We start from the raw sequence: 27,660 nt of genomic DNA, 5'->3' as shown, positions 1-27,660 counted from the left end.
GCACAATCTAGAACGGGGGAGAGTGTGTGATCATAGGACATGACGGAGGAGAACCTCACAGTATGAACAGTATTCTGTACATGATGTTACTGGAGATGGCTTATAATGCACAGTCTAGAACAGGGGAGAGTTATGTAATCAGAGGACATGACAGAGGGGAACCTCACAGTATGAACAGTATTCTGTACATGATGTTACAGGAGATGGCTTATAATGCACAGTCTAGAATGGGGGAGAGTGTGTAATCATATACATGACGGAGGAGTACCTCACAGTATGAACAGTATCCTGAACATGATGTTACCGGAGATGGCTTATAATGCATAGTCTAGAACGGGGGAGAGTTATGTGATCAGAGGACATGACAGAGGGGAACCTCACAGTAAGCACAGTATTCTGTACATGATGTTACAGGAGATGGCTTATAATGCACAGTCTAGAACGGGGGAGAGTTATGTGATCATAGGACATGACGGAGGAGAACCTCACAGTATGAACAGTATCCTATACATGATGTTACCGGAGATGGCTTATAATGCACAGTCTAGAACGGGGGAGTGTGTGTGATCAGAGGACATGACGGAGGAGAACCTCACAGTATGAACGATATCCTGTACATGATGTTACTGGAGATGGCTTATAATGCACAGTCTAGAACAGGGGAGAGTTATGTGATCAGAGGACATAACAAAGGGGAACCTCACAGTATGAACAGTATTCTGTACATGATGTTACAGGAGATGGCTTATAATGCACAGTCTAGAACGGGGGAGAGTGTGTGATCATAGGACATGACGGAGGAGAACCTCACAGTATGAACAGTATCCTGTACATAATGTTACCGGAGATGGCTTATAATGCATAGTCTAGAACGGGGGAGAGTTATGTGATCAGAGGACATGACAGAGGGGAACCTCACAGTATGAACAGTATCCTGTACATGATGTTACCGGAGATGGCTTATAATGCACAGTCTAGAACGGGGGAGAGTGTGTGATCATAGGACATGACGGAGGAGAACCTCACAGTATGAACAGTATCCTGTACATGATGTTACAGGAGATGGCTTATAATGCACAGTCTAGAACGGGGGAGAGTGTGTGATCATAGGACATGACAGAGGGGAACCTCAAGGTATGAACAGTATCCTGTACATGATGTTACCGGAGATGGCTTATAATGCACAGTCTAGAACGGGGAAGAGTGTGTGATCATAGGACACGTTGAGGCATCAGGGGGTCTAAGCCTTGGAGAGAGAGAAAGTGGATGGAGATAAAATACCTCATTTTTCAAACACAACCTGTAAAGTGACAGGAGCTGATTGGATGGTACTTTGGGCTCGATTCAGGCCTTCTCGCTAGAAGCATTCGAACGCAGCCAAAATATGCAAATCCCACGATCGCATGGCAAGGCATTAGCACGCCCACTATGTATTGGCGAGCGATCGCTGTGTGTATTTAGACGGCCACCAGTCTGTCATAAGACGCCCACTATCCCACATCAGCTCCAGGAAGTGTACGCAACAATCGGTAACATCGAGTACTATCGGAAGCGTACGCTGCACTTGTGGCTGACCATACCCTACCGCAAGCACTGCGAATGCTTCAGTGTGTAATTCAGCCATGTGACGTGTACTATGACGCTGCCGCTTAATTATGCACGCCTCTGACACGGCGTTAAGAGGCTCAGACACGCCTGAGTTCGCAACACCACTCCCCTGTTTCCATCGTCCATCCCGTCACCACCCACAAATGGCTTCTCCTGTCACTCACTCTAGCGAGATAGCTATGCGCAGCGAGCGAACGCTTCCCTATCGCATGGACTAGTTCGTGCACGCGCAGTGCGACTTATGTGCAGATTGCAAACATTGGCAGGCTGCATGTGAACACACAAACAAAAATGGCAGCTGCTCAATCAATCCAGCAGTACTAATCAGGTGCATGAAAGGGAGGGGTCACACTAAGTAGAAAAAGGAGGGGGATTTAACCCCCTATTGTACCTCAGCACACTGAATAATACCTGCAACAATATATGAAGACTATATGGTCATAGAAATTCAGAGATATTAGTTGCATGCATTTGCAAATACATGGGAGGCTGCTGGGCCACGTCACGGCTTCTCTGTTACCAGCAGTCCCTAAGGGGTTCACGCCCCGGACGTATTATTCAGTGTGCTGAGGTACAATAGGGGGTTAAATCCCCCTCCTTTTTCTGCATGTGAACACAGCCTAGCGAACGGGTCTGAATCGGGCCCTTACCGTACTCCGCAACCTGTTTGCGGACGCACAACGCGATGCATGCGCAGCTCGCAAACATCGGCTCGCAACGTGCGTTCTCTCACTTGCGTTGCTTGCTGAATCAGGCCCATAGAGCCCTAGTTTTCCCTTTGATGAACAAACGTACTGATCCAATTATGACGTATAAATGTTGTGCCGCTATTTCTGATAAAACCAAAATCTTGGAACTTCCCTCAAATGCTAATACTATTAGAAAGCATCAAGCCATGAATCTTTCATCGCGTTCCTTACGCCTCTAGTTGTTGGGTCAGCTGCGCCTCCATCCTGGAACCAATTCTTGGGTAATTACCTGTCACACAGGTGTCGTACATTTACGTATAGAACATAGAGGACACAGCGGCGGTAACCTATAGAGCGGATACATTGACCAGGAGATAATGAGGCAGCGCTGCCCTTACACAAACGCGCTGCCTGCAGTTCTCCACGAGTAGCCGTATACAGTATTCCCAGCAACGCGTTTCATTGGTATAACTGTCTGCATAAGGCACACGGGAATAATATGAGATATGGTAAGAACTTACCCTTGTTATCTCTATTTCTACGAAGTCCATAGGGTTCCACAGGATACCTTGGGGGTATAGGCGATGGCGGCAGACATCCAGGCACCACAGAGTTAAATTTTCAGCCTCCCAGGATGCAGTGGGGTCCCTCTCCTATACCCCGCCCCCGAGCCTCAGGCCACTCAGTTTCGTAACAAGCCATAGGCCGGAGCAGGAGCAAAAAAGAGAGAGGAGACAGTCTGGAACACACAAGAATCACATTCTCACCAGAAGGAGACGGAGAAACCGGTGACCAGATCAAAGCCCATCTGCAGTACAGGTGCGACAGGGCGGGAGTCCTGTGGAACCCTATGGACTTCGTAGAAATAGAGATAACAAGGGTAAGTTCTTACCATATCTCATTTTCTACTTCAGGGTCCATAAGGTATCCACAGGATACCTTGGGGATGTCCCAAAGCAGTATCCTTTAAGGGTGGGGACGCTCCTGTGCTGTAAGGAGAATCCGCCGCCCGAAGGAAGCATCCTGAGAGGCGAAGGTATCAAAAGCATAATACCTTACAAAAATATGGAAAGATGACCACGTGGCTGCCAATCACCGCTGAACCGCTGAGGCGCCACGTCGAGCTGCCCACGAAGGACCCACAGATCTAGTGGAAGAGCTTTAATAGAGGATGGAACAGGAAGACCTGTGAATCCATTCTGCCAAAGTTAGCGTAGTGGCAGGCCAACCCATTTTATGGAAACCAGAAAGGACAAAACCGAGAGTCTGAGTTCCTAAATGTCAACTTCCCCTTGGTACGGTCAACTTAAATTCTTAGAGCCTGTACCACATCCAAAGAGGCCTCACCAAGAAAGGACTGGGGAAGTAAAGGCAGGTACTATAATTTCCTCATTGATGTGGAAACTAGACACCACCGTAGGTAAAAAACCAGGGCAAGTGCGAAGCACTGCCCTGTTCCTAGGAAAGATGAGAAAAAGGGAGGTCTACATGACAGAGCCCCCATTCTGAGATCCTACCGGCTGAATCAATGGGCAGAAGGAATACAGTCCTAGCCGTAAGCCAATTGAAATCCACTGAGCCCAGTGGATCAAATGGCGGTCCTCAGAAAGCCCTAAGGACCACAGCCAAATCCCAAGGAGCCACAGGTGGAACAAAGGGATGCTGAATATAATGTACACCCTGCACAAAGGTGCGGACATCAGGAAGAGTAGCAATCCTACGATGAAACCAACAGGGCAGAAACCTGCACCTTCAGGTAAGCAAGGCGAAGACCGTTATCTAAGCCCACCTGTAGGAAAGCCAACACTTTGGATATCCGGAATACCCGAGGAGCATAGCCTCTAGGGCGACACAACTGAAAGAAAGTATGCCATACCTGATGGTAAATTCTTGCAGATAAAAGCTTCCGAGCTCTTAGCATGGACAGAGGCCCTGTTGACTATAGAGCTGGAAAAACTCCTAGACCTTAAGAGGGCAGTCTCCACCGCCACACCGTCAAGGACAGACAACCCAGGTCTGGGTATCAGCCAGGATCTTGAGACAACAGGTGCGGTCGTAGAGGCAACAGCTTCGGAGTGTTAACTGAAAGGCTCCAAAGATCTGAATAATAGTGCCGTCTGACCCACGCACGAGCTATCAGCAGGAGCGCGCCTCCTTCTTGCTATTACTGGAGGAAGAAGGGATAACGGAGGGACGAGGTACACAACTTGGAAGGTCCACTGGACCTACATACGTCTACCATAAGAGTCTCATCTCTGAAAGGCTCCATTTGTTCACCAGAAGATTGAACACCTCCTGATGAAGAGGACATTTCCCTGAATGCACGTCCTGACGGCTGGGAAAGCCTGCTTTCCATCTGAGGATTCCTGAATGAACACTGCCGATGACGGCAGAGATATAGCCTTCCACCCAAGCCAGAATTTGGGACACCACTGTTAGTGTGGCCCGACTTCGGGAACCTCCTAGGTGGTTTACATAAGCCATCATGATGGCGTTGTCAGACTGTTCCTGCACGGTATTTCCGTGGAGGACCTGTCCTGCATGCTGGAGAACCTTGAATACTGCTCAGAGTTCTCAGATGTTTATGGGAAGCGCAAAAACTACTGGTGTCCACCTGCCCTGGAACAAGTGTAGACCTGTCACTGCTTCCCAGCCACGGATACTGGCGTCCGTCGTCAGAAGGACCCTGTCCGCAATCCCAAAGGGGGTGCCCCTTGTTTAGGTGAGCTTTCTGCAGCCACCAGGCCAGAGAGAGACAAACCTCCGGGAAAAGCACTATTGACTTTATCCTATGGGGCAACCCATCCCATCCGGAGAGGATCAATTTTTCTAGAGGTTCAGAGTGAAACTGGGTACTCTCCACCATGTCGAACAGTAACACCCTGGAACCACATTGCAGAGTGAATAGACACTCGGCGACTCTGCAGGCAACTGCGTACCTTTGCCTGTAATGCAGAGATCCTTTCCTCAATCACAAAGATCCTCAGATGTTGGGATATGGAGCATCCTCTGTGAAGAATCAGAGAGGACCATTTCCAGTGTATCAGTCAGCCCTAACGTAGCAACACAGATATTGTCCGTTGCAGATGGCACTGAAGTATCTCTGGAGACCCTGGTAACAACAGGAGGTCTCCCAGATTGGGTAACAAGCGGACCCCCTGCATCCGTAGGTGGGCTGCCATAACTGCCATGACCCTGGTAAAACTGGAAATGCTTATCGACCACTGCAAACCTGAGGAAAAACACTGGTGTGCTAAGAAAATAGGGACATTCAGGTAGTCACCCTGAATATATCCAACAGCACCACAAAATTCCCAGGATCCATTGAATGATGGAATGCAGGGTCCCCCTCCTGAACTGAGGAACCCTTAAGAATTTGTTGAAGGATTCGAGGTTGAGGATGTCCAGGTAAGACCCACTGAGTTTCTGTACCAGAAAGAGGATGGAGTAATACCTCATTCCCCTTTGGGGCAACGGAATAGGTACTATAACTCCTGCCTGGAGCATAGAGTGTAACACCCTCAAAAATTACAGGACCTGTAACTAAAAACCATCTGGGAGGCTTTTACCGGGAGGAGTGGGCATACCTTCAAGAAAATACTTCCTTTACCCCAGTGTCCGTGGTGGTCAGACACCAGCACTGGGCGAACTGGAGAAGCCGGCCTCCAACTCTGGGGTCCCCCGAGAGGAGGCCCGTCCCATGAGGCTGAAGGCTTATAGTCCAACTTGGGACTAGGACGTCTTGCACTCCAAGCCTGTTCTTATGGTTGAGCAGATTTCCTGGCTACTGATTGTCTTGGAAAGCTATATTTTAGACTTACCCTGGCCTCACAGGGCCGAAAAAACGAAGCCCCAGACCCCGATGGGACTGTAGCCGATGGCAGACACGCAGACGTAGCTGCTGCCTGCGGGGCCACAATTGTGTCCAGATGAGGGCCAAACAGGACCTGTCCCGTAAAAAGGCAAAGCATTCCAAAAGGAATATGCGTCCGCTTTCCAAGAACGCAACCACAGGGAGCGGTGAGCCGCTACTGCTGCCGAGGAGATTCTGGAAAGGAGTAGGCTATATGTAAGTCTCATTATGAACGTGGCTAAGTCTCTGAGAATTTGCCACTATCCACCTGCTCTGCTGGAGAGTCAGTGTGCAGAGATCCAGTTACCTACCCAGCGCTCCATGGCTCTGGCCCCCCAGCACACGGCCATAGCCGGGCTGGAAGCCCCTCCAGCAAGGGAATAATTGGATTTTAGATATATTTGCACCTTGCAATGTGTAACCTCCTTCAAGGAGGACCTGGAGGGCATGGGCAACGTAGCACTCCTCACTAGGCGTGTAACATGAGAATCTACCCGTAAAGGTAACTCCCATTCGGAAAAATAATTATCCGCAAAGGGGTATGCAAAAGGTCAACCGTTTTTGAGGCTGGAACCGCTTACCCGGATTTTCCACGTCTCCTCTAAATGATCCACCTGACCAGATAGAGGAATTACAGTGGCAACACCCTTATCCTTAAAGAAGGCACAATTGGATTTAGCCACGGGGGATATGTAATAACCAAAGCCGCACGGACTGCCCGTATAAGGCCAGGTATATAGACTTTAGACCCAGACTACGCCTCCTTTGCACTAAGGGGCTCGTGTCTGAAAAAGTCAATAATGTCACAGTCATCAGACGTCATGTCCTTACCCGTCTGAGACCCGAAAGGCGGTTTAGAAGGCCGAAATGGTGACTCCCCCTGTAAAACGTCCATCAGGCGCTATACCATTTGGACAATAAATTCACCCACACAGGCTCCTGTGAGACCTGAGGGGCGAAAAACAGGATACACTGGGGTACCATCAACTGCCCAGGGACCCATGCATGTGATGAGACCACCACTCGCTGCGATAACCCCTATGGGGAAACGCCGGGGGCGATCCCCTTTTTGTGCAGGCACAGTGACAGAAATGGGGCGTGATATATAATACAACATGCCCTCCATAAACCCTCAGCGTCTACATATCCCTCCGCTAACTGTACATGATATCAGTACATTATAGCTGGAAGAGGATATCCTCGTTCACTTTCAGACATGAGGATTGTGAACGGAGCGTATGTGACCTCCCACACAGAAAAACCACGTTTACTGTGAGGTAATAAACACCCTGCAACACCGCACCGCAAGGGCTGTAGCAGAAGAACAGGGATAGGAAAATGGCTGACAGTCAGAAATGAAACAAACAGCGCTAGCATTTAAGTCACATACAATGCACAGATAACATCCTGCATTACAAGCACTGCGATCAACTACATAGACCAGAGCCTGGTAGGAAACAGTGCTGCATACACTGACCTTAATTGAAGGAGAGGTATGTGGGGGGACCCGGACCGCAATGGCACCTGTAACAGCTTCCAGCAGCGTTTGTCATTCCCAGCACATGCAGAGAGAAAATGGCCACCGAGGAGCAGAGAGGAGGCGGGCCCGGGGGAGGAGCGCTGACACAGCCCGCTCAGACCGCTGTGGAATGGCACTGTGCAGCGGGGGAGACGCCGGCTGTGAGACAGGGAAGGCGTTCTCCCCTGGCCTGCTATTAACCCCTGGGACGCCGCGCTGTACCGCACATGCTGCGGTCCACTGTCGCTGGTGGTCTAGTGGAAGGCGCAGGATCAGTACCTGGCCCCACGCGCAGCCAGTCCCCAGGGAGCCCCCTGCCTTGGGACCAAAAAGGACTGTGTTACCGGCGGGTGCCCACCGCGGGACCCCGCCGCTTACCTTGTCCCCCGTGCATCCGGCCACAGTCCAGGTAGCCGGGATCACTGCTAGCTGTGACCCCAGCTACCTACCAGCATCCCCGGATCGGTACCGGCATTCCGGTACCGGCGGGGTGTAGGAGTGACAGCATGGACGTCAATACTGACTGTCCTATGCTGGAGCACTCTAGTTGTGCAGCCACAGCTGCGAAGAAATGTTCAGGGGCCTTGAAAAGACCCCCCTCTGTACGGTGCGACTGGTCCGGCTAGGCACCGACGAAAACTGTGGCCTGAGGCTCGGGGGTGGGGTATAGGAGAGGGACCCCAGTGCATCCTGGGAGGCTGAAAATTTAACTCTGTGGTGCCTGGATGTCTGCTGCCATCGCCTATACCCCCAAGGTATCCTGTGGATACCCTATGGACCCTGAAGTAGAAACCTTACTGCTCTGTGTGCAGGAACTGAGGGCCTGATTCAGAGCCGGACGCTATTTGCGCTCGCTCGGTCAGAAAAAGGGGCCGGCTATTTAAATTGAGCGCTCGCTCTTTGCGGTCTTTTGGCGCCTCTATGTCTGAGCGAGCGAACGAAACATGCGCTCGCTATTTTGTAAAGACGCCCCCTGGCTATTTATTAGATTAATCGAGTACATCGAAAGGCGTCTGAACTGCTCGCAGTGCTTGTGGTAGGTTTATCCTACTGCATTCATGCGAACAGTTCAGGCTAAGAGACAACCCAGTGACGTGGTCGATGACGCTGCTTTGTTAATTATGCACACCCTTAAAACGCCCGTTTTGACCTTTAAGCACGCCTGCGTTCAGATCTCCACTCCCCGTTTTCAAGCACCTTCCCCTGTTACCACCCACAAACGCCTCATCCTGTCACTCAAATTAGCAGGCACTCGCTATTTGGCGAGCGCTTGATTTCCGATCGCACTGACTGGTTGGCGCATGCGCATTACGACCCATACGCATGCGCAGTTGTGCGAACATCGCTCGGAGCGAACGAGCGGCCGCTTCCGAGCGGCTCTGAATCAGGCCCTGAGCCCAATGCTGTCAGTGTGATTTATTATATCATTCCTGGAAGTGCCATTGTAGCTTTTTATTCCTTGGTTAATTAACTCCATCGATTGCTGCTTCTACTTAGTGTGTTGGCAGCGCCTGCTGACTGTACATGATTATATAAATTATATATAGAAGCTGACTGTCGGTGACTGTGAAAGTTTGGTAAAGTGAGGGGGGAGTGGTTCCTAACTAGGGCTGATTCCCTAGCAGAGGGAAATCCTTTTACAGTTACTGTAAAAGCAATTTATGAAATGCGAAAGGAGTTTATCTATTAAATCATTGATACAAGTAGAGGCAAATATTCATTTCTACAGAGCTTCTTTACCTGGAAGTGTACAGTGGTACTTCTAGCTGTGATGTGATTGGTACATGACTGCGGGATTACAGATGGCTGCTGGCGGAGGTCACATGTTGCTGCCAGATCCTCCTGTGGTTCATGCACCGAATGGACAGGGGACCTCATTCAGAGTTGGTCGCAAGCGCTGATGCGCTCGTAACCGACTCGATGGTTAGTCATGCGCACGCACAGCGGCTGCACTGCGCATGCGCAAGCCCCGGAGCGACAGAGAAACTCTGCTACCGTTTGGTAGGCGGGCCGGGGGGGTGGTTTCCAAAACGGAGGCGTTCCTTTACGAACGCCTACCATTTTGTGGGTGGCCGCACTGACATCATCAGTGATGTCAGTGGGGAGCTTCCTGCTCCATCAGAGCAGAAAGCTCCCTGGGGCTTACGAGTGCCCAGACCCAACCTTAGGGTCTGGTCGTAAGCCCCGATGGTCGCGATGGTGATCACCATCGCGACCATCAACCTGGTCGGTCGTTAAGCTGTGGGTGGTAACCCACAGCTTAACGATTGACAAGGATGGCGGTCGTTCAGGATGCAAGCGGCCGCCCTGATTCAGGGCGACCGCTTGCAACTAACAACCGCCTCTGAATGAGGTCCAAAGTTCTTACAGACGTCACTTACTCCACGTTTTGTTAACGATGGAGTCTTTGCCTGTCTGCATCTAGGAAGCTGTAGAATAATTAGCCACAGACCTCATTGAGAAGTGGACGCAGTGACAATACACACGCACTTGTTTTTTCTGTTGTGAATGCACCTGAGTCCCCCAGCGCGTGCGGCAGCCAATTATCTGCGCACAGAGACACAGTACAGGATCGGATGCAGGGTCTGGGAATTATAATGGCCTTTCCTGGGAGATGGTGACACTGCACCTGCAATGGCGCGACCGATGGTGGGTTGTAAAGTCTCACTGTAACTTGGCGTCTGTCACTCCTTCCACAATCGTACGCGGCGTTAACATAAAGACGTGACTGCCCCCGTGAGTCCTCATTACATGCGATTTAAGCATCACCTTGGATAACCTCAGAAGTCCTTTGTCCTTAATAAGAAGCGTACATACCACTCCGAGAACAGCCAGGAAAATGACCAGTGCAAAGGAGGCGTAGGCCGCATACGCGCTGGCGTTGATGTCTGGGTGACGCGTCTGGTACAGTTTGAGCATGCACAGGCCAGCGATCATGTACATGAAGGATGTATCTGGGAAAGAAATAAATATATATATATCAGATATGTGCCAATACCAGCAACAACCAACGTCTGCGCGATCACAGGTTCATACTTTGTCTTCCGTAGAAATGGAAAAGACGTGGCCAGCAGATCGGACGTTATATTCACTGGCGGATTTAGAGGGAGTGTGATGTGGAGTCACACTTGTTTTATAGCCAGTACAAGTGATGTGCGTTACTGCTGTCATTATTCTAGGCCTTACTATTCCTCTAGAGGAACTTATTGCGCTCGTCGGTTCTGTCCGCCAGCCTCTGTCATGTGACTGGCGTGGGAGGGTGGAACATGCGGAAATTATGGAAACACGTCTAGGCATGATGATCCGCTCTTGTGTTTGTTCTTATCTGAGACCGAGGAGGCGGCTGCCGGCACTTACCGAACTGGAAGTTGGAGTAGTTGGGGCAGACGTGGTAGCAAGCGCTGAGTACACCCTCCATGGTCAGAGCAATTCCCATCGTGTAGAAGAGACCGAAATGTTTGGGGATTCCGTATTCCTGTGAGAGGACAATAAGGTCACACATGCAAAAAAAAGTGCCCCAAAAAGTCACTGTATTCATAATCGTCAAGGGGTCCTCACCCTCAGTTAATCATATTTAGCAAAACCACATGACTTTGGCCCTCATTCAGAGCCGGACGCTATTTGCAGTCGTTCGTTCTAAAACAAGGGGTGGCTATTCAAATGAACCGTTCGCTAATTGCGGTCTGTTCACGCCTCTAAGTCTGAACGAGCGAGCAAAACTTGCGGTTGTAATTTTGAAAAATACGCCCCCTTGCCGCTCGCACCATACGTCATGTCCGCTGTTTATTAGATTAATCGAGTACATCGAACAGCGTATGAACTGCTCGCCATTCTTGTGGCTGGTTTTTTCAACCGCTATTTTGCGAGCAGTTCTGAGTAAAAAAAAAAACAAGTGACGTGGTCAGTGACGCTGCTGTATTAATTATGCACTCCCATAAAACGCCCGTTTTGACCTTTAAGCACGCCTGCGTTCGAATTCCACACCCCCGTTTTCAAGCACCTTCCCGTTACCACCCACATACGCCTCCTGTCACTCAAAATAGCAGGCATTCGCTATATAGCGAACAAACGATTTTCGGCCGCACTGACTGGTTCGCGCATGCGTATTAAAATCCGTACGCATGCGCAGATGTGCGAACATCGGTCAAAATGAACGAGCGGGCGCGTACGAGCGGCTCTAAATCAGGGCCTTTATGTTTCCAGCGTCCTTCTGTCACTTTCACCAGAGCTGTGCATTTTAGTAGACCTTGGACACGACACAGGTCAGCTTTGTTAGGCACTGGATATAAGTGTAACCCTAGAGCTGTTCCATGTCATATCCAAAGGGCAAAATAAATACATTCTGCTTGATAGATATAAAACATTGGGGTAAAATACACAGATGACTAAAACAACACTGAAAACTGTAATTAGGTAAAGTCTTTACATTTTGTGTGTATAAATGGATAACTTACAGTTGTCTGATGGTGTAAATTCTCCCTCACCCCTAAATAAGGTGTCATGTAAAGATTTTGGGTTTAAGTGGCAGTAAAAACAGAAAATAAAATGCTGCCGGGATCCCCCTCTTCTAACAATATGTTACCGAATTTCTCAGTAACGAGTAACTACGGGGTGAGAGGCAGAGCCGTAACTAGACTTTTTGGTGCCCTGTGCCAGAAAGAACATTGGCGCCCCCCTCATTTTTACAAAGGGACATAATACACCCAAAAAGGGCATTGGCGTCATGGGGAAGGGCCAGGGAAAAGATAGAGGAGGCCAGGAGATGCTGGGGATGAAATAAGAGGAAGCTACAAGTGAGAATGATAAATAAACAGAAATTTGACAGGCCCAAACAGCGCCCCCTGCCCTGCGGTGCCCTGTGCGATGGCACCGGCTGCACTATCCTAGCTACGGCCCTGGTGAGAGGTGCAGACGCCACAATCGCCTACAGAGAAAGGACTCAGACAGACACCCGCTCGGGACCTCTTACCAGTGCGTAGACGTCATTCGCCTCCAGAAGGCTGCGGTGCAGGAGATCTCGGCGCAGGACGATCAGGAGGAACAGGAATCCGAGCAGCACGTGCCCCATGTTACTCAGGATATTGTTAAACGCACTGAATCCAAGGAAAGAGGATCAATCACATTTATTCATGATTACAGCTGGCGATAGAGGATCTCACTGTGCTGTCTCCAAACATCATTCTACACAATCAATTAAAGGTACCGGAGGATTAAACATGTATTTACCCTGCATGCTAAAAACATAAATGCATTACTCCCAGCTCGGAATCAGCGCAGTGTATTTATTTTGGGCACACATCTCCTTTTACATAAACTGTAATAAAACTCCTACTAATAAACCTTAATAGGACGTTATTCTGTTCTAAATGCACAATTAACATCTCTCAGCCTGTTATAGCCTGACAGTACGGTCTTATTACCCCATAATTTGCGTAACCACTGATATAAAGTAATTCATGTACCCGAACTTTGAGTAAAGTATTTTAAATGTAAGAGTAAATCAAATATGCGTACAAATTATAAGGCCCTCTTAATGTACGCTATGTAGCCAAAAGTGATTGGACACCCCCGCGCAAGCAAAATGCATACCATGGATATCATTGCACGCGAGTTCCAAGAACAGTCTTGGCAAGAACACTTGGTAGGGAGGCTCAGGCACTTGAAGTTCTACGGAAACGACAAATGTATTTATCAGGATGACAATGGCACCTGTCATGTTTCCAGGACGACGCCGGACTGGTATACAGAGAATTCCGTACCGGGGTGGACTGACCAGCTCAGAGTCCAGATCTTACCCCCATTGAGAACCTCTGGGAGTGATTGGTGCGTTCTAGGCCGACTCGACCTTCCTCAGTGTCACAGGCGGTCACTGTACGTAAGGCGGAATGGCAGAACTTACCGCCTGCTGATGCCCAGGAACTTGTGGCCAGTTTACCTAGAAGGGGGCGAGCAGTAATCACTGCACGTGGTGACCTACACAGTACAGACGTCACTAACATCTCACTGATCTATTTGCTGTCAGTGTCCAGTCACTTTTCTCTACATAGTACGCAATGTCTGCCCGGTATGTAATAGCTCCTTGGCTTGCACAATACTGTTGTATATTAAAAAAAAAAAAAATTACATTTCACAAATCTGCAGTAACTTTCATTCCAATTTTAGCGAAAACCCCCAATGTTATCAAGACTTGTAACTCGACTACTGAATAGGTTGTCACTGAGATACATACAGGTGGAGTGGAATATATTTCAGCAAGTCACTTGCCATAACACAGGGTGTTGAAATATCCCCTTGATACTCAAAGATGTACTAATCAGTTGTCACATGATAATGCATGCGCACTAATTAATTGTAAATCATGGTACATCGTTCACTACAATAAACCCTGCTCCATCTGTATACTGGGGCCTGATGTAATTGTTGGAACGGTGAGGCCATGAAAATAGATGGATAGCCGGAATCACAGGTATCATACGGCATGTCGTGCCCATACAAAGGTGTTATATATATATACCCCCCGCACATACGTGTACCCACCTGAGGAACCCGAGGGGGTGGGCGCACAGGAAGTTATAGTAGCAGATGTCTTGGTTGCCGGTAACATTTACGACCTGTGCAGATAAATATGGAGAATGGCGGTCAGTCCGGTCACAGACAGGCAGATTATCAGCAGGATAACCTATAGTAATGTTCTGGCGACACCAGGAGAACATACAGGACTGGAAATGTGATAGATTATATTGTTATTTATTGTGCTACTTTGATTCTTCCCTAATTCTGGAAGGTGCTTTGGGGAAATGTGTCTGAATTCTCTCATCATGAATGTACAGTAGTGTGTTCCCGAAACAATATGCCTGGGACCAGCAGAGTCTCCGATAACTGGCACAAGATACAAAGCTGGACTAGAGGTCCTTGTATAGAGACAACTGCTATATCTATTGTCACCCCCTACACCCCATGAAGCCATGACAGTCAGGAGATCAGATTCGCCCAGGTGATGACGGAACACCTCTTATTCCAACAGGCCAGGAGTAGGGAACAATGAATAAATCTATAGACGGAGCACTGGGACGACTCCAGAACTGGGGACATAATGAAACAGCTGGTGATCATCTCTCCTCAGAACCAAACCAGCCACACGGACAACCACCCGTCCTCTGACCAGAGCCAATCCGCAGTGATCGTCACACTAAATGGGGCGTAACTAAGCACTTGTGTGCCCAGGGGTGAGATAACACCTATGACAGGGGGGTATGATAGGGGAGACGTGATACCTACTGTTTGGTAGGTGATGACGAGCTGTATGACAGGCAACGCGTAGAACACGGCGATGGTAATTATATTCCTGGGGGAGGAGAGAGATCGGTTAGGAGGGAAGAACAAAGATACAGGGACGTTACCAGAAAATTTGCGTCACACTAGAACTGCTGCTGTGAAATCATTAAATAATTAGCATAATCGGTAATGGTTACCATAACCTTTAATGATTACCATAACCCCTAGTGGTTACCATAAACTGTAATAATTACCATAATCAATAATGGTTACCATAACCTGTAATAATTACCATAATCCCTAATGGTTACCATAACCTGTAATGATTACCATAACCCCTAATGGTTACTATAACCTGTAATGATTACCATAACCCCTAATGGTTACCATAACCTGTAATAATTACCATACTCCCTAATGGTTACCATAACCAGTAATAATTACCATAATCCCTAATGGTTAACATAACCTGTAATGATTACCATAACCCCTAATGTTTACCATAACCTGTAATGATTACCATAACTCCTAATGGCCACCATAACCTGTAATGATTGCCATAACTCCTAATGGCCACCATAACCTGTAATGATTACCATAACCACTAATGATTACCATAACCTGTAATGATTACCATAACCCCTAATGATTACCATAACCTGTAATGATTACCATAACTCCTAATGGCTACCATAACCTGTAATGATTACCATAACCACTAATGATTACAAACACCCCTAATGATTACCATAACCTGTAATGATTACCATAACCCCTAATGATTACCATAACCTGTAATGAGTACCATAACTCCTAATGGCTACCATAACCTGTAATGATTACCATAACCCCTAGTGGTTACCATAACCTGTAATAATTGCCATAACCCCTAATGATTACCATAACCTGTAATGATTACCATAACCTGTAATAATTGCCATAATCCCTAATGGTTACCATAACCAGTAATAATTACCATAATCCCTAATGGTTACCATAACCTGTTATGATTACCATAACCCCTAATGGTTACCATAACCTGTAATAATTAACATAATCCCTAATGGTTACCATAACCTGTAATGATTACCATAACTCCTAATGGCTACCATAACCTGTAATGATTACCATAACCACTAATGATTACCATAACCTGTAATGATTACCATAACCCCTAATGATTACCATAACCTGTAATAATTACCATAACCTGTAATGATTACAATAACTCCTAATGGCTACCATAACCTGTAATGATTACCATAACCCCTAATGATCACCATAACCCCTAATGATCACCATAACCCCTAATGATTACCATAACCTGTAATGATTACCATAACTCCTAATGGCCACCATAACCTGTAATGATTACCAGAACTCCTAATGGCTACCATAACCTGTAATAATTACCATAACCTGTAATGATTACCATAACTCCTAATGGCTACCATAACCTGTAATGATTACCATAACCACTAATGATTACAAAAACCCCTAATGATTACCATAACCCCTAATGATTACCATAACCTGTAATGATTACCATAACCCCTAATGGTTACCATAACCCCTAATGATCACCATAACCCCTAATGATTACCATAACCACTAATGATTACCATAACCTGTAATGATTACCATAACCCCTAATGATTACCATAACCTGTAATAATTACCATAACCTGTAATGATTACAATAACTCCTAATGGCTACCATAACCTGTAATGATTACCATAACCCCTAATGATCACCATAACCCCTAATGATCACCATAACCCCTAATGATTACCATAACCTGTAATGATTACCATAACTCCTAATGGCCACCATAACCTGTAATGATTACCAGAACTCCTAATGGCTACCATAACCTGTAATAATTACCATAACCTGTAATGATTACCATAACTCCTAATGGCTACCATAACCTGTAATGATTACCATAACCACTAATGATTACAAAAACCCCTAATGATTACCATAACCCCTAATGATTACCATAACCTGTAATGATTACCATAACCCCTAATGGTTACCATAACCCCTAATGATCACCATAACCCCTAATGATTACCATAACCCCTAATGATTACCATAACCTGTAATGATTACCATAACTCCTAATGGCTACCATAACCTGTAATGATTACCAAAACCCCTAATGATTACCATAACCCCTAATGGTTACCATAACCCCTAGTGTCACAGATACAGGACCATGGAAGGGGTCCATCACCACATAGACATGTCTGGGGAGGTAACGTGTCTGATGAGACCCCATAGTCTCCATTTTCTACCTGCCCGAAGACCCCTCATTATGTTACTCACCAAAAATATATCTTGTATTTCTTACTGACGGTTCTCCGGTCCTTGACGGAGAGATCAGAGACGTAGAGAAAGGTCTATAGAGAGGATAAATCAGAGGTCACAGAGCTGGTAACGGGACCATCATGTGTCCTGAGACTGATACAAGGGGAAGAGGCAACGGCTCCTGCTGATATCTGCAAACTGAGCATGAGCTGTAGGAAGCAATGGCAGACTGCGCACGCACCAGACCACGGATACTGACATGGACACACGCACCAGACCACGCATACTGACACAGACGCACGCACCAGACCACGGATACTGACACGGACACACGTACCAGACCACGGATACTGACACGGACGCACGTACCAGACCACGGATACTGACACGGACGCACGCACCAGACCACGCATGCTTACACAGACGCACGCACCAGACCACGGATACTGGCACGGACGTACGTACCAGACCACGGATACTGACACGGACACACGCAGCAGACTACGCATAAGGACACACACACCAGACCACGCATACTGACCCAGACGCACGCACCAAACCACGGATACTGACACGGACGCACGCACCAGAACACGGATACTGACACGGACGCACGCACCAGACCAAGGATACTGACACGGATGCACGCACCAGACCACGGATACTGACACGGACATACTCACCAGACCACGCATACTGACACGGACGCACGCATCAGACCACGGATACTGACACGGACGCACGCACCAGACCACGCATGCTGACACAGACGCACGCACCAGACCGCGGATACTGGCGCCGGATGCACGTACCAGACCACGGATACTGACACGGACACACGCAGCAGACCACGCATAAGGACACACACACCAGACCACGCATACTGACACAGATGCACGCACCAAAACACAGATACTGACACGGACGCACGCACCAGAACACGGATACTGACACGGACGCACGCACCAGACCACGGATACTGACACGGACGCACGCACCAGACCACGGATACTGACACGGACACACACACCAGACCACGCATACTGACACAGACGCACGCATCAGACCACGCATGCTGATACGGACGCACGCACCAGACCATGCATACTGACACGGACGCACACACCAGACCACGGATACTGACACGGACGCACGCACCAGACCACGCATTGACACGGCCGCAGGTGCTCAGATCCCTCTAACCATGGACCACTCTTGCTGTGAAATTGGTGTAACTGGGTGGCCACCATGTAAGTGTCATGAGAATGCTGGGAGCTTATATAGCTGTATCTTCATCTTCTTTCTATACACCAGCCGCCACCCATGAGCTTCAAACTGAGACACCCACTGGCTGTGGCGCTAAACCCCCTCACTGCACCATCCCTGCACCATTACTGCACCATCACTATACCATCCCTACACCATCACTATATTATTACTGCACCATCACTGCACCATCCCTGCACCATTACTGCACCATCACTGCACCATCCCTGCACCATCACTGCACCATTACTGCACCATCCCTGCACCATCACTGCACCATCCCTGCACAATCCCTGCACCATCCCTGCACCACCCCAACACTATCCCTGTACCATAGCTGCACCATCACTATACCATCCCTGCACTATCCCTGCACCATCACCGTACCATCCCTGCACCATCACTGTACCATCCCTGCACCATCCCTGCACCATCACTGCACCATCCCTGCACCATCCCTGCACCATCACTATACCATCCCTACACCATCACTATATCATTACTGCACCATCCCTGCACCATCCCTGCACCAGTATTGCACAATCCCTGCACCATCCCTGCACCACCCCAACACTATCCCTGTACCATAGCTGCACCATCATTATACCATCCCTGCACTATCCCTGCACCATCACCGTACCATCCCTGCACCATCACTGTACCATCCCTGCACCATCCCTGCACCATCACTATAGCATCCCTGTACCATCCCTGCACCATCACTATAGCATCCCTGCACCATCACTGTACCATCCCTGTACCATCACTGTACCATCCCTGCACCATCACTGTATCATCCCTGTACCATCACTGCACCATCCCTGCACCATCACTATCCCATCCCTGCACCATCACTATAGCATCCCTGCACCACCACTGCACTATCCCTGTACCATCACTGTACCATCACTATACCATCCCTGCACCACCCCTGTACCATCACTGTACCATCACTATACCATCCCTACACCATCCCTGCACCATCACTATACCATCCCTACACCATCCTTGTACCATCCCTACACCATCCCTGCACCATCCCTGCACCATCACTATAGCATCCCTGCACCATCCCTACACCATCCCTGCACCATCACTATACCATCCCTACACCATCCCTGTACCATCCCTACACCATCCCTGCACCATCCCTGCACCATCAGTATAGCATCCCTGCACCATCACTATAGCATCCCTGCACCATCCCTGCGCCATCACTGCACCATCCCTGCACCACCACTGCACTATCACTGTACCATCCCTGCACCATCACTATACCATCCCTGCACCATCACTATACCATCCCTGCACTATCACTGTACCATCCCTGCACCATCCCTGCACCATCCCTGTACCATCCCTATACCATCCCTACACCATCACTTTACCATCCCTGCACCATCACTATACCATCCCTGCACCATCCCTGCACCATCACTGTACCATCCCTGCACCATCACTGTACCATCCCTGCACCATCACTATACCATCCCTGCACCATCCCTGCACCATCACTATACCATCCCTGCACCATCCCTGCACCATCACTGTACCATCACTGCACCATCACTATACCATCCCTGCACCATCACTGCACCATCGCTGCACCATCCCTGCACCATCACTATACCATCCCTACACCATCCCTGTACCATCCCTGCACCATCACTGCACCATCGCTGCACCATCCCTGCACCATAGCTGCACCATCCCAGTACCATCCCTGCACCATCACTATAGCATCCCTGCACCATCCCTGCACCATCACTGCACCATCACTATACCATCCCTGCACCATCACTATACCATCCCTGCACCATCACTATAGCATCCCTGCACCATCCCTGCACCATCCCTGCACCATCACTGCACCATCCCTGCACAATCACTATACCATCCCTGCACCATCACTATACCATCCCTGCACCATCCCTGCACCATCACTGCACCATCCCTGCACCATCCCTGTACCATAGCTGCACCATCCCTGTATCATCACTATAGCATCCCTGCACCACCCCAACACTATCCCTGCACCATCACTGCACCATCACTATACCATCCCTGCACCATCACTATAGCATCCTTGCACCATCCCTGCACCATCCCTGCACCATCACTATAGCATCCCTGCACCATCACTGCACCATCCCTGCACCATCACTATAGCATCACTGCACCATCCCTGTACCATAGCTGCACCATCCCTCGGAGCGAACAAGCGGCCGCTTACGAGCGGCTCTGAATCAGGCCCAGTGCCCGTACCCACTCTGAGCGATGTTCGCACAACTGCGCATGCGTATGGGTTGTAATACGCATGCGCGAACCAGTCATTGCGGTCAGAAATTGTGTGCTCGCAAAATAGCGAATGCCTGCTAATTTGAGTGACAGGATGAGGCTTTTGTGGGTGGTAACAGGGGAAGGTGCTGGAAAACGGGGAGTGGAGATCCGAACGCAGGCGTGCCAAACGGTCAAAACGGGCGTTTTAAGGGTGTGCATAATTAACAAAGCAGCGTCATCGACCGCGTCACTTGGTTGTCTCTTAGCTGAACTGTTCGCATGATTGCGGTAGGAAAATCCAACCACAAGCACTGCGAGCAATTCAGACGCCTTTCGATGTACTCGATTAATCTAATAAATAGCGGAGAAGACGTAGGATGCGAGCGGGGCGTTTTTAAAAAAATAGCGAGCGCTTGTTTCGTTCGCTCGCTCAGACATAGAGGCGTCAACAGACCGCAAAGAGCGAGCGCTCAATTTAAATATCCGGCCCCTTTTTCTGAACGAGCGAGCGCAAATAGCGTCCGGCTCTGAATCAGGCCCACTGTGTGCAGTAATGGGTGGGTAAGGGCACTGGGGGTCATTCAAACCCGTTCGCGAGCAAAGGACGCTCGCAAACGGGTCGATGTTGCCCCACTGCGCAAGCACACGACGGAGGGAGCTCCGTCGTGCGCATGCGCGAGACCTGGACTGCGACAGCCAAGCTGTCGCTCCGGGTCTCGCACCAAAGGGGGCGTGCTGTCGATGTTGATTGACAGCACGCCCCCTTTGGTGGGCGTGTCTGCCAGACGGAGGCGTTCCCATGGGAACGCCTACCGTCTGAAGCCGGCCCCACTGACATCACTAGTGATAGAGCCATCATCATCATGGACGCTCGCTATAGCTGTGGGTGGTAACCCACAGCTATGCGAGCGTCCATGAGGACGCTCCAAAAAAAGGTAGGAGGGCCCTGATTCAGAGCGAGCGCTGTGTGCTGTAATGGGTGGGTACGGGCACTGTGTGCAGTTATGGGTGGGTACGGGCACTGTGTGCAGTAATGGGTGGGTACGGGCACTGTGTGCTGTAATGGGTGGGTGCGGGCACTGGGCCTGATTCAGACCCGCTCGCGAGCGCAGGATGCTTGCAAGCGGGTCGATGGTGCCCTACTGCACATGCGCACGACGGAGGGAGCTCCGTCGTGCGCATGCGCGAGACCCGGCTAGCGACAGGGTAGCCGTCGCTCCGGGTCTCGCACCAAAGGGGGCGTGCTGTCGATGTTGATTGACAGCACGCCCCCTTTGGTGGGCGTGCCGGGGGCGTGGCTGCCAGACGGAGGCGTTCCCATGGGAACGCCTACCGTCTGAAGCCGGCCCCACTGACATCACTAGTGATGTCAGTGGGAGTGATTTGGGCTCTGATAGAGCCAAAAGCACTCCAGGGCTTGCGGCAGCGAGACCCTACCGCAGGGTCTCCGTCGCAAGCCCGATGGTCGCCCACAGCTATGCGAGCGTCCAGGAGGACGCTCCATTTTCATGGAGGAGGGCCCTGATTCAGAGCGAGCGCTCTGGTCAGAGCGTTTGGCTCTGAATCAGGCCCACTGTGTGCAGTAATAGGTGGGTATGGGCAGTGGGTGCGGGCACTGTGTGCAGTCATGGATGGGTATGGGCAGTGGGTGCGGGCACTGTGTGCAGTAATAGGTGGGTACGGGCACTGTGTGCAGTAATAGGTGGGTATGGGCAGTGGGTGCGGGCACTGTGTGCAGTAATGGGTGGGTGCGGGCACTGTGTGCAGTAATGGGTGGGTATGGGCAGTGGGTGCGGGCACTGTGTGCAGTAATGGGTGGGTACGATCACTGTGTGCAGTAATAGGTGGGTACGGGCACTGTGTGCAGTAATAGGTGGGTATGGGCAGTGGGTGCGGGCACTGTGTGCAGTAATAGGCGGGTACGGGCACTGTGTGCAGTAATAGGTGGGTATGGGCAGTGGGTGCGGGCACTGTGTGCAGTAATAGGTGGGTATGGGCAGTGGGTGTGGGTACTGTGCAGTAATAGGTGGGTACGGGCACTGTGTGCAGTAATAGGTGGGTATGGGCAGTGGGTGCGGGCACTGTGTGCAGTAATAGGTGGGTACGGGCACTGTGTGCAGTAATGGGTGGGTATGGGCAGTGGGTGCGGGCACTGTGTGCAGTAATGGCTGTGTACGGGCAGTGGGTGCGGGCACTGTGTGCAGTAATGGGTGGGTACGGGCACTGTGTGCAGTAATGGGTGGGTACGGGCACTGTGTGCAGTAATAGGTGGGTACGGGCACTGTGTGCAGTAATGGGTGGGTACGGGCACTGTGTGCTGTAATGGGTGGGTACGGGCACTGTGTGTAGTAATGGGTGGGTACGGGCACTGTGCTGTAATGGGTGGGTACGGGCACTGTGTGCAGTAATAGGTGGGTATGGGCAGTGGGTGCAGTAATGGGTGGGTACGGGAATTGTGTGCGGTAATGGGTGGGTACGGGCACTGTGTGCAGTAATAGGTGGGTATGGGCAGTGGGTGCGGGCACTGTGTGCAGTAATAGGTGGGTACGGGCACTGTGTGCAGTAACGGGTGGGTACGGGCACTGTGTGCAGTAATGGGTGGGTACGGGAATTGCGTGCGGTAATGTGTGGGTACGGGCACTGTGTGCAGTAATAGGTGGGTATGGGCAGTGGGTGCGGGCACTGTGTGCAGTAATAGGTGGGTACGGGCACTGTGTGCAGTAACGGGTGGGTACGGGCACTGTGCAGTAACGGGTGGGTACGGGCACTGTGTGCAGTAACGGGTGGGTACGGGCACTGTGTGCAGTAACGGGTGGGTACGAGCACTGTGTGCAGTAATAAGGACAGTGACTATGGGACTGATACCTTTGCTCGGATAACGTTCTTATCACTCTCCATTTCAGGAATTCCATCAATGTCACTCTCTTCATCCACAGAGCTGTCGGAATAAGCGCGAGGGCGAGGGATAGGCGGAGGGGTTCTTCCTGACCGCTGACGGGACTCATCTGGGGGGAGAACGGAGCTGTCAGTCTCTGTATATATTAGGACTGACGTCAAGAGTAGTATATACTCCATGAAGACATTGAATGATATACATGTACGGATGGGAAGCAGGGCGTAGAGCACATATGTGTAATTAGCGACTGCCTAATGGTAAAACACTAATTATCCTTTGTAGGAACGATATGTATTAACGACTTTATACTATCTACGTAACAATCGAGAATGGCACGTCCTAAGAGGCTGCAATGTCTATTTATATCACTAATCACCCAATCTTGTGATTATAACCCCTCCCTCCTCTACATTTATATTTTTATATATATATATATTGGGGATTTATGGTCCCCAGGAGTTTTTAACATGACTACAGAGGTGTTTTAGACACACTCAGAAGTTGTTTTGGCGAAACTTCAAACACACATAGCTCCTGTCAATCATCATTATAGCTCCTGTCAATCATCATTATAGCTCCTGTCAATCATCATTATAGCTCATGTCAATCATCATTATAGCTCCTGTCAATCATCACTAAACTTAATTAAACATGCCCTCAGTTCCCTACTTAAGGGGCAGGTTGTTCATTTCTCAGCCTGAGGAAGCAGACGTAGGATCTGAGAAACGCGTTGCTAGGTAATCATTATTAGAATCTTCCACTCATTCATTTCTCCTTTTTCTACTTTTAAGATTTGGAATTATCTTTGCTTTTATTTATTTATTTTTTTGATTTTTGCATTTTTATATATTTTACATTTTTATTTAAACAGAAATTGTTGTATGTTTTTTGAGGTCTGATGAAATTAACAACATACCGCTAAGACCTTTTTATCATATACAGATTAAGAAATAAAATTACTGTTTTATAAAGAAATTAGTCTATATCCACAATTATTTTTGGACTGGGTATAAGGACCCATAGTAATATACCGATGGAGGACATCGGGATGAGAAAATTAATGTCCAAGGCGTATTTTATATATATATATATATATATATATATATATATATATATATATCCCATTCAACGTGAGTACACTGCCTATTGTGTAAAATCTTGGATTGGGTAAATTGATCTGTACCATTGATCTGTTACATTCTGCAACTGCTGCAGGACAACGGTGAAAATTGGGTCCAACGTCTACAACTTACTTCTAAAGGGTGAGTTTACGATTTATAAAACATTGTTACGGTTTTACACTATATATTTTCTTTTTCATATATTTTTTTGGAAAAAGAAACCAAAAAGAAAAGATTTCATTAGATCACAGGAAGCGCCTGAACCACTTCACAATACAATGTCCTGAGATGGACAATGCGCATTCGTAGCCGCAGCGCAGAAGTAGTTCGAGCAATGATCTCATAGTGCCGTGTATAGTGCAAGTAGTGTGAGCAATGATCTCATAGTACCCTGTATAGTGCAAGTAGTGTGAGCAATGACCTCATAGTACCCTGTATAGCGCAAGTAGAGTGAGCAATGATCTCATAGTGCCCTGTATAGTGCGGGCAATGAGCTCATAGTGCCGTGTGTATAGCAAAAGTAGTGCGAGCATTGAACTCATAGTGCCGTGTATAGCAAAAGTAGTGTGGGCAATGAGCTCATAGTGCCAAGTTGTAGCACAAGTAGTATGGGCAATGAGCTCATAGTGCCGTGTATAGCACAAGTAGTGAGAGCAATGATCTCATAGTGCCGTGTATAGCACAAGTAGTGAGAGCAATGAGCTCATAGTGCCGTGTATAGCACAAGTAGTGAGAGCAATGATCTCATAGTGCCGTGTATAGCACAAGTAGTGAGAGCAATGAGCTCATAGTGCCGTGTATAGCACAATTAGTGAGAGCAATGAGCTCATAGTGCCGTGTATAGCACAAGTAGTGAGAGCAATGAGCTCATAGTGCCGTGTATAGCACAATTAGTGAGAGCAATGAGCTCATAGTGCCGTGTATAGCACAAGTAGTGAGAGCAATGAGCTCATAGTGCCGTGTATAGCACAATTAGTGAGAGCAATGAGCTCATAGTGCCGTGTATAGCATACGCGCACGCAGGGGGGGTTTCCGAGTACCTAGAAACCCCCCCCCTGGCCGCCGCTCCATCTCCGCGCAGCTTAATGACATATTTTATTTTTTTTTGAGAAGGAGCAGCCAGAGTTCAGATAACTTAGAACTGGCTGGGGCTGTGCTGCTGGCTGAATGTAGGGGGCACTGTAGCGGCAGCGTTCAGCTCCTCCCTGGCAGTTCCGATGGTGCAGCGTGAGAGGCAGCTGAGAGACTCTCTCTATTCCCGGCGCTCTATCCTGGAGCCGCAGGTGAGGGGGGTTGCCGGGGGTGGGTTTCTTTGATAAATGATGCTGTCGTTTGCCTGTATGTGTGTGTGTAGTCTTGTGAGAGTCTATCAGTGTTTGTGTGTGCGTGTGTGAATCAGGGGGGTACCTCTGGAACTTATGTACCGGGCCCGGGCTCAGAGGGATCCACACAGAGTGCAGATGATCCTGCCTGGGAACTGCTACAGAGCAGTTTGCTGTTAGGATCAGCGGCGCCCTGCGGGCCCCCTGTTACTGTAACCAGCGGCATGCAAGCAGCTGCTGGCACCCTTCTCATAGGAGGGCAGAGCAAAGGCTCCAGCACTGCTCTGCTCCATTCACAGTCTGCGACATTGCGTCTATGCAAGGCCACCTGTCCTCCTTTCTCCCCTGCAGGGAATGAGTTAAGTCCCCTCTCCCCCCCCCCTAACTGAGTCCCGCCCCCTCCTCTCTCCTGCTCAGCCGGGCCTGTCTGTCTCTATGGCAGGTGTAGTGTGAGGACCCGTCTCCCTCCTTCTTCCAGAGCCTACTCCCCTCTACGAGGCCCCGCCCCCTCCTGCTATGACGGGTCTGTCTGTCTCTATGGCAGGTGTAGTGTGAGGTCCCGTCTCCCTGCTTCTTCCAGAGTCTACTCCCCTCTACGAGGCCCCGCCCCCTCCTGCTATGCCGGGCCTGTCTGTCTCTATGGCAGGTGTAGTGTGAGGACCCGTCTCCCTCCTTCTTCCAGAGCCTACTCCCCTCTACTAGGCCCCGCCCCCTCCTGCTCAGCCGGGCCTGTCTGTCTCTATGGCAGGTGTAGTGTGAGGACCCGTCTCCCTGCTTCTTCCAGAGCCTACTCCCCTCTACTAGGCCCCGCCCCCTCCTGCTCAGCCGGGCCTGTCTGTCTCTATGGCAGGTGTAGTGTGAGGACCCGTCTCCCTGCTTCTTCCAGAGCCTACTCCCCTCTACTAGGCCCCGCCCCCTCCTGCTATGACGGGTCTGTCTGTCTCTATGGCAGGTGTAGTGTGAGGTCCCGTCTCCCTCCTTCTTCCAGAGCCTACTCCCCTCTACTAGGCCCCGCCCCCTCCTGCTATGACGGGTCTGTCTGTCTCTATGGCAGGTGTAGTGTGAGGTCCCGTCTCCCTCCTTCTTCCAGAGCCTACTCCCCTCTACTAGGCCCCGCCCCCTCCTGCTATGACGGGTCTGTCTGTCTCTATGGCAGGTGTAGTGTGAGGTCCCGTCTCCCTGCTTCTTCCAGAGCCTACTCCCCTCTACTAGGCCCCGCCCCCTCCTGCTCAGCCTGGCCTGTCTGTCTCTATGGCAGGTGTAGTGTGAGGACCCGTCTCCCTGCTTCTTCCAGAGCCTACTCCCCTCTACTAGGCCCCGCCCCCTCCTGCTCAGCCTGGCCTGTCTGTCTCTATGGCAGGTGTAGTGTGAGGTCCCGTCTCCCTCCTTCTTCCAGAGTCTACTCCCCTCTATGAGGCCCCGCCCCCTCCTGCTATGACGGGTCTGTCTGTCTCTATGGCAGGTGTAGTGTGAGGTCCCGTCTCCCTCCTTCTTCCAGAGTCTACTCCCCTCTACGA

General features: G+C 49.7%; 1 protein-coding gene across 2 annotated transcripts in view; it reads right to left on the bottom strand.

Annotated features, from left to right (window-relative positions):
- Positions 1-27,660, bottom strand: part of SIDT1 (SID1 transmembrane family member 1) — a 118,557-nt gene that overhangs the window by 12,436 nt on the left and 78,461 nt on the right. For both annotated transcript variants that reach the window (XM_088450773.1, XM_088450774.1), the window contains exons 13-19: positions 23,670-23,809; positions 17,277-17,350; positions 14,948-15,014; positions 14,207-14,280; positions 12,639-12,762; positions 11,027-11,144; positions 10,487-10,623 (exon numbers count right to left, since the gene is read on the bottom strand). In XM_088450773.1, the coding sequence (XP_088306899.1) occupies positions 10,487-10,623; positions 11,027-11,144; positions 12,639-12,762; positions 14,207-14,280; positions 14,948-15,014; positions 17,277-17,350; positions 23,670-23,809 (734 nt within the window). The remainder of the gene's footprint in view (positions 1-10,486; positions 10,624-11,026; positions 11,145-12,638; positions 12,763-14,206; positions 14,281-14,947; positions 15,015-17,276; positions 17,351-23,669; positions 23,810-27,660) is intronic.

Source organism: Taudactylus pleione, unplaced genomic scaffold (genome assembly GCF_031769625.1).
Source record: "Taudactylus pleione unplaced genomic scaffold, aTauple2 ptg000523l, whole genome shotgun sequence".
NCBI classification, from domain to species: domain Eukaryota; kingdom Metazoa; phylum Chordata; class Amphibia; order Anura; family Myobatrachidae; genus Taudactylus; species Taudactylus pleione.
The sequence above is the reverse complement of the archived record's forward strand: the minus strand, read 5'-3'. Positions and strand labels throughout refer to the sequence as shown.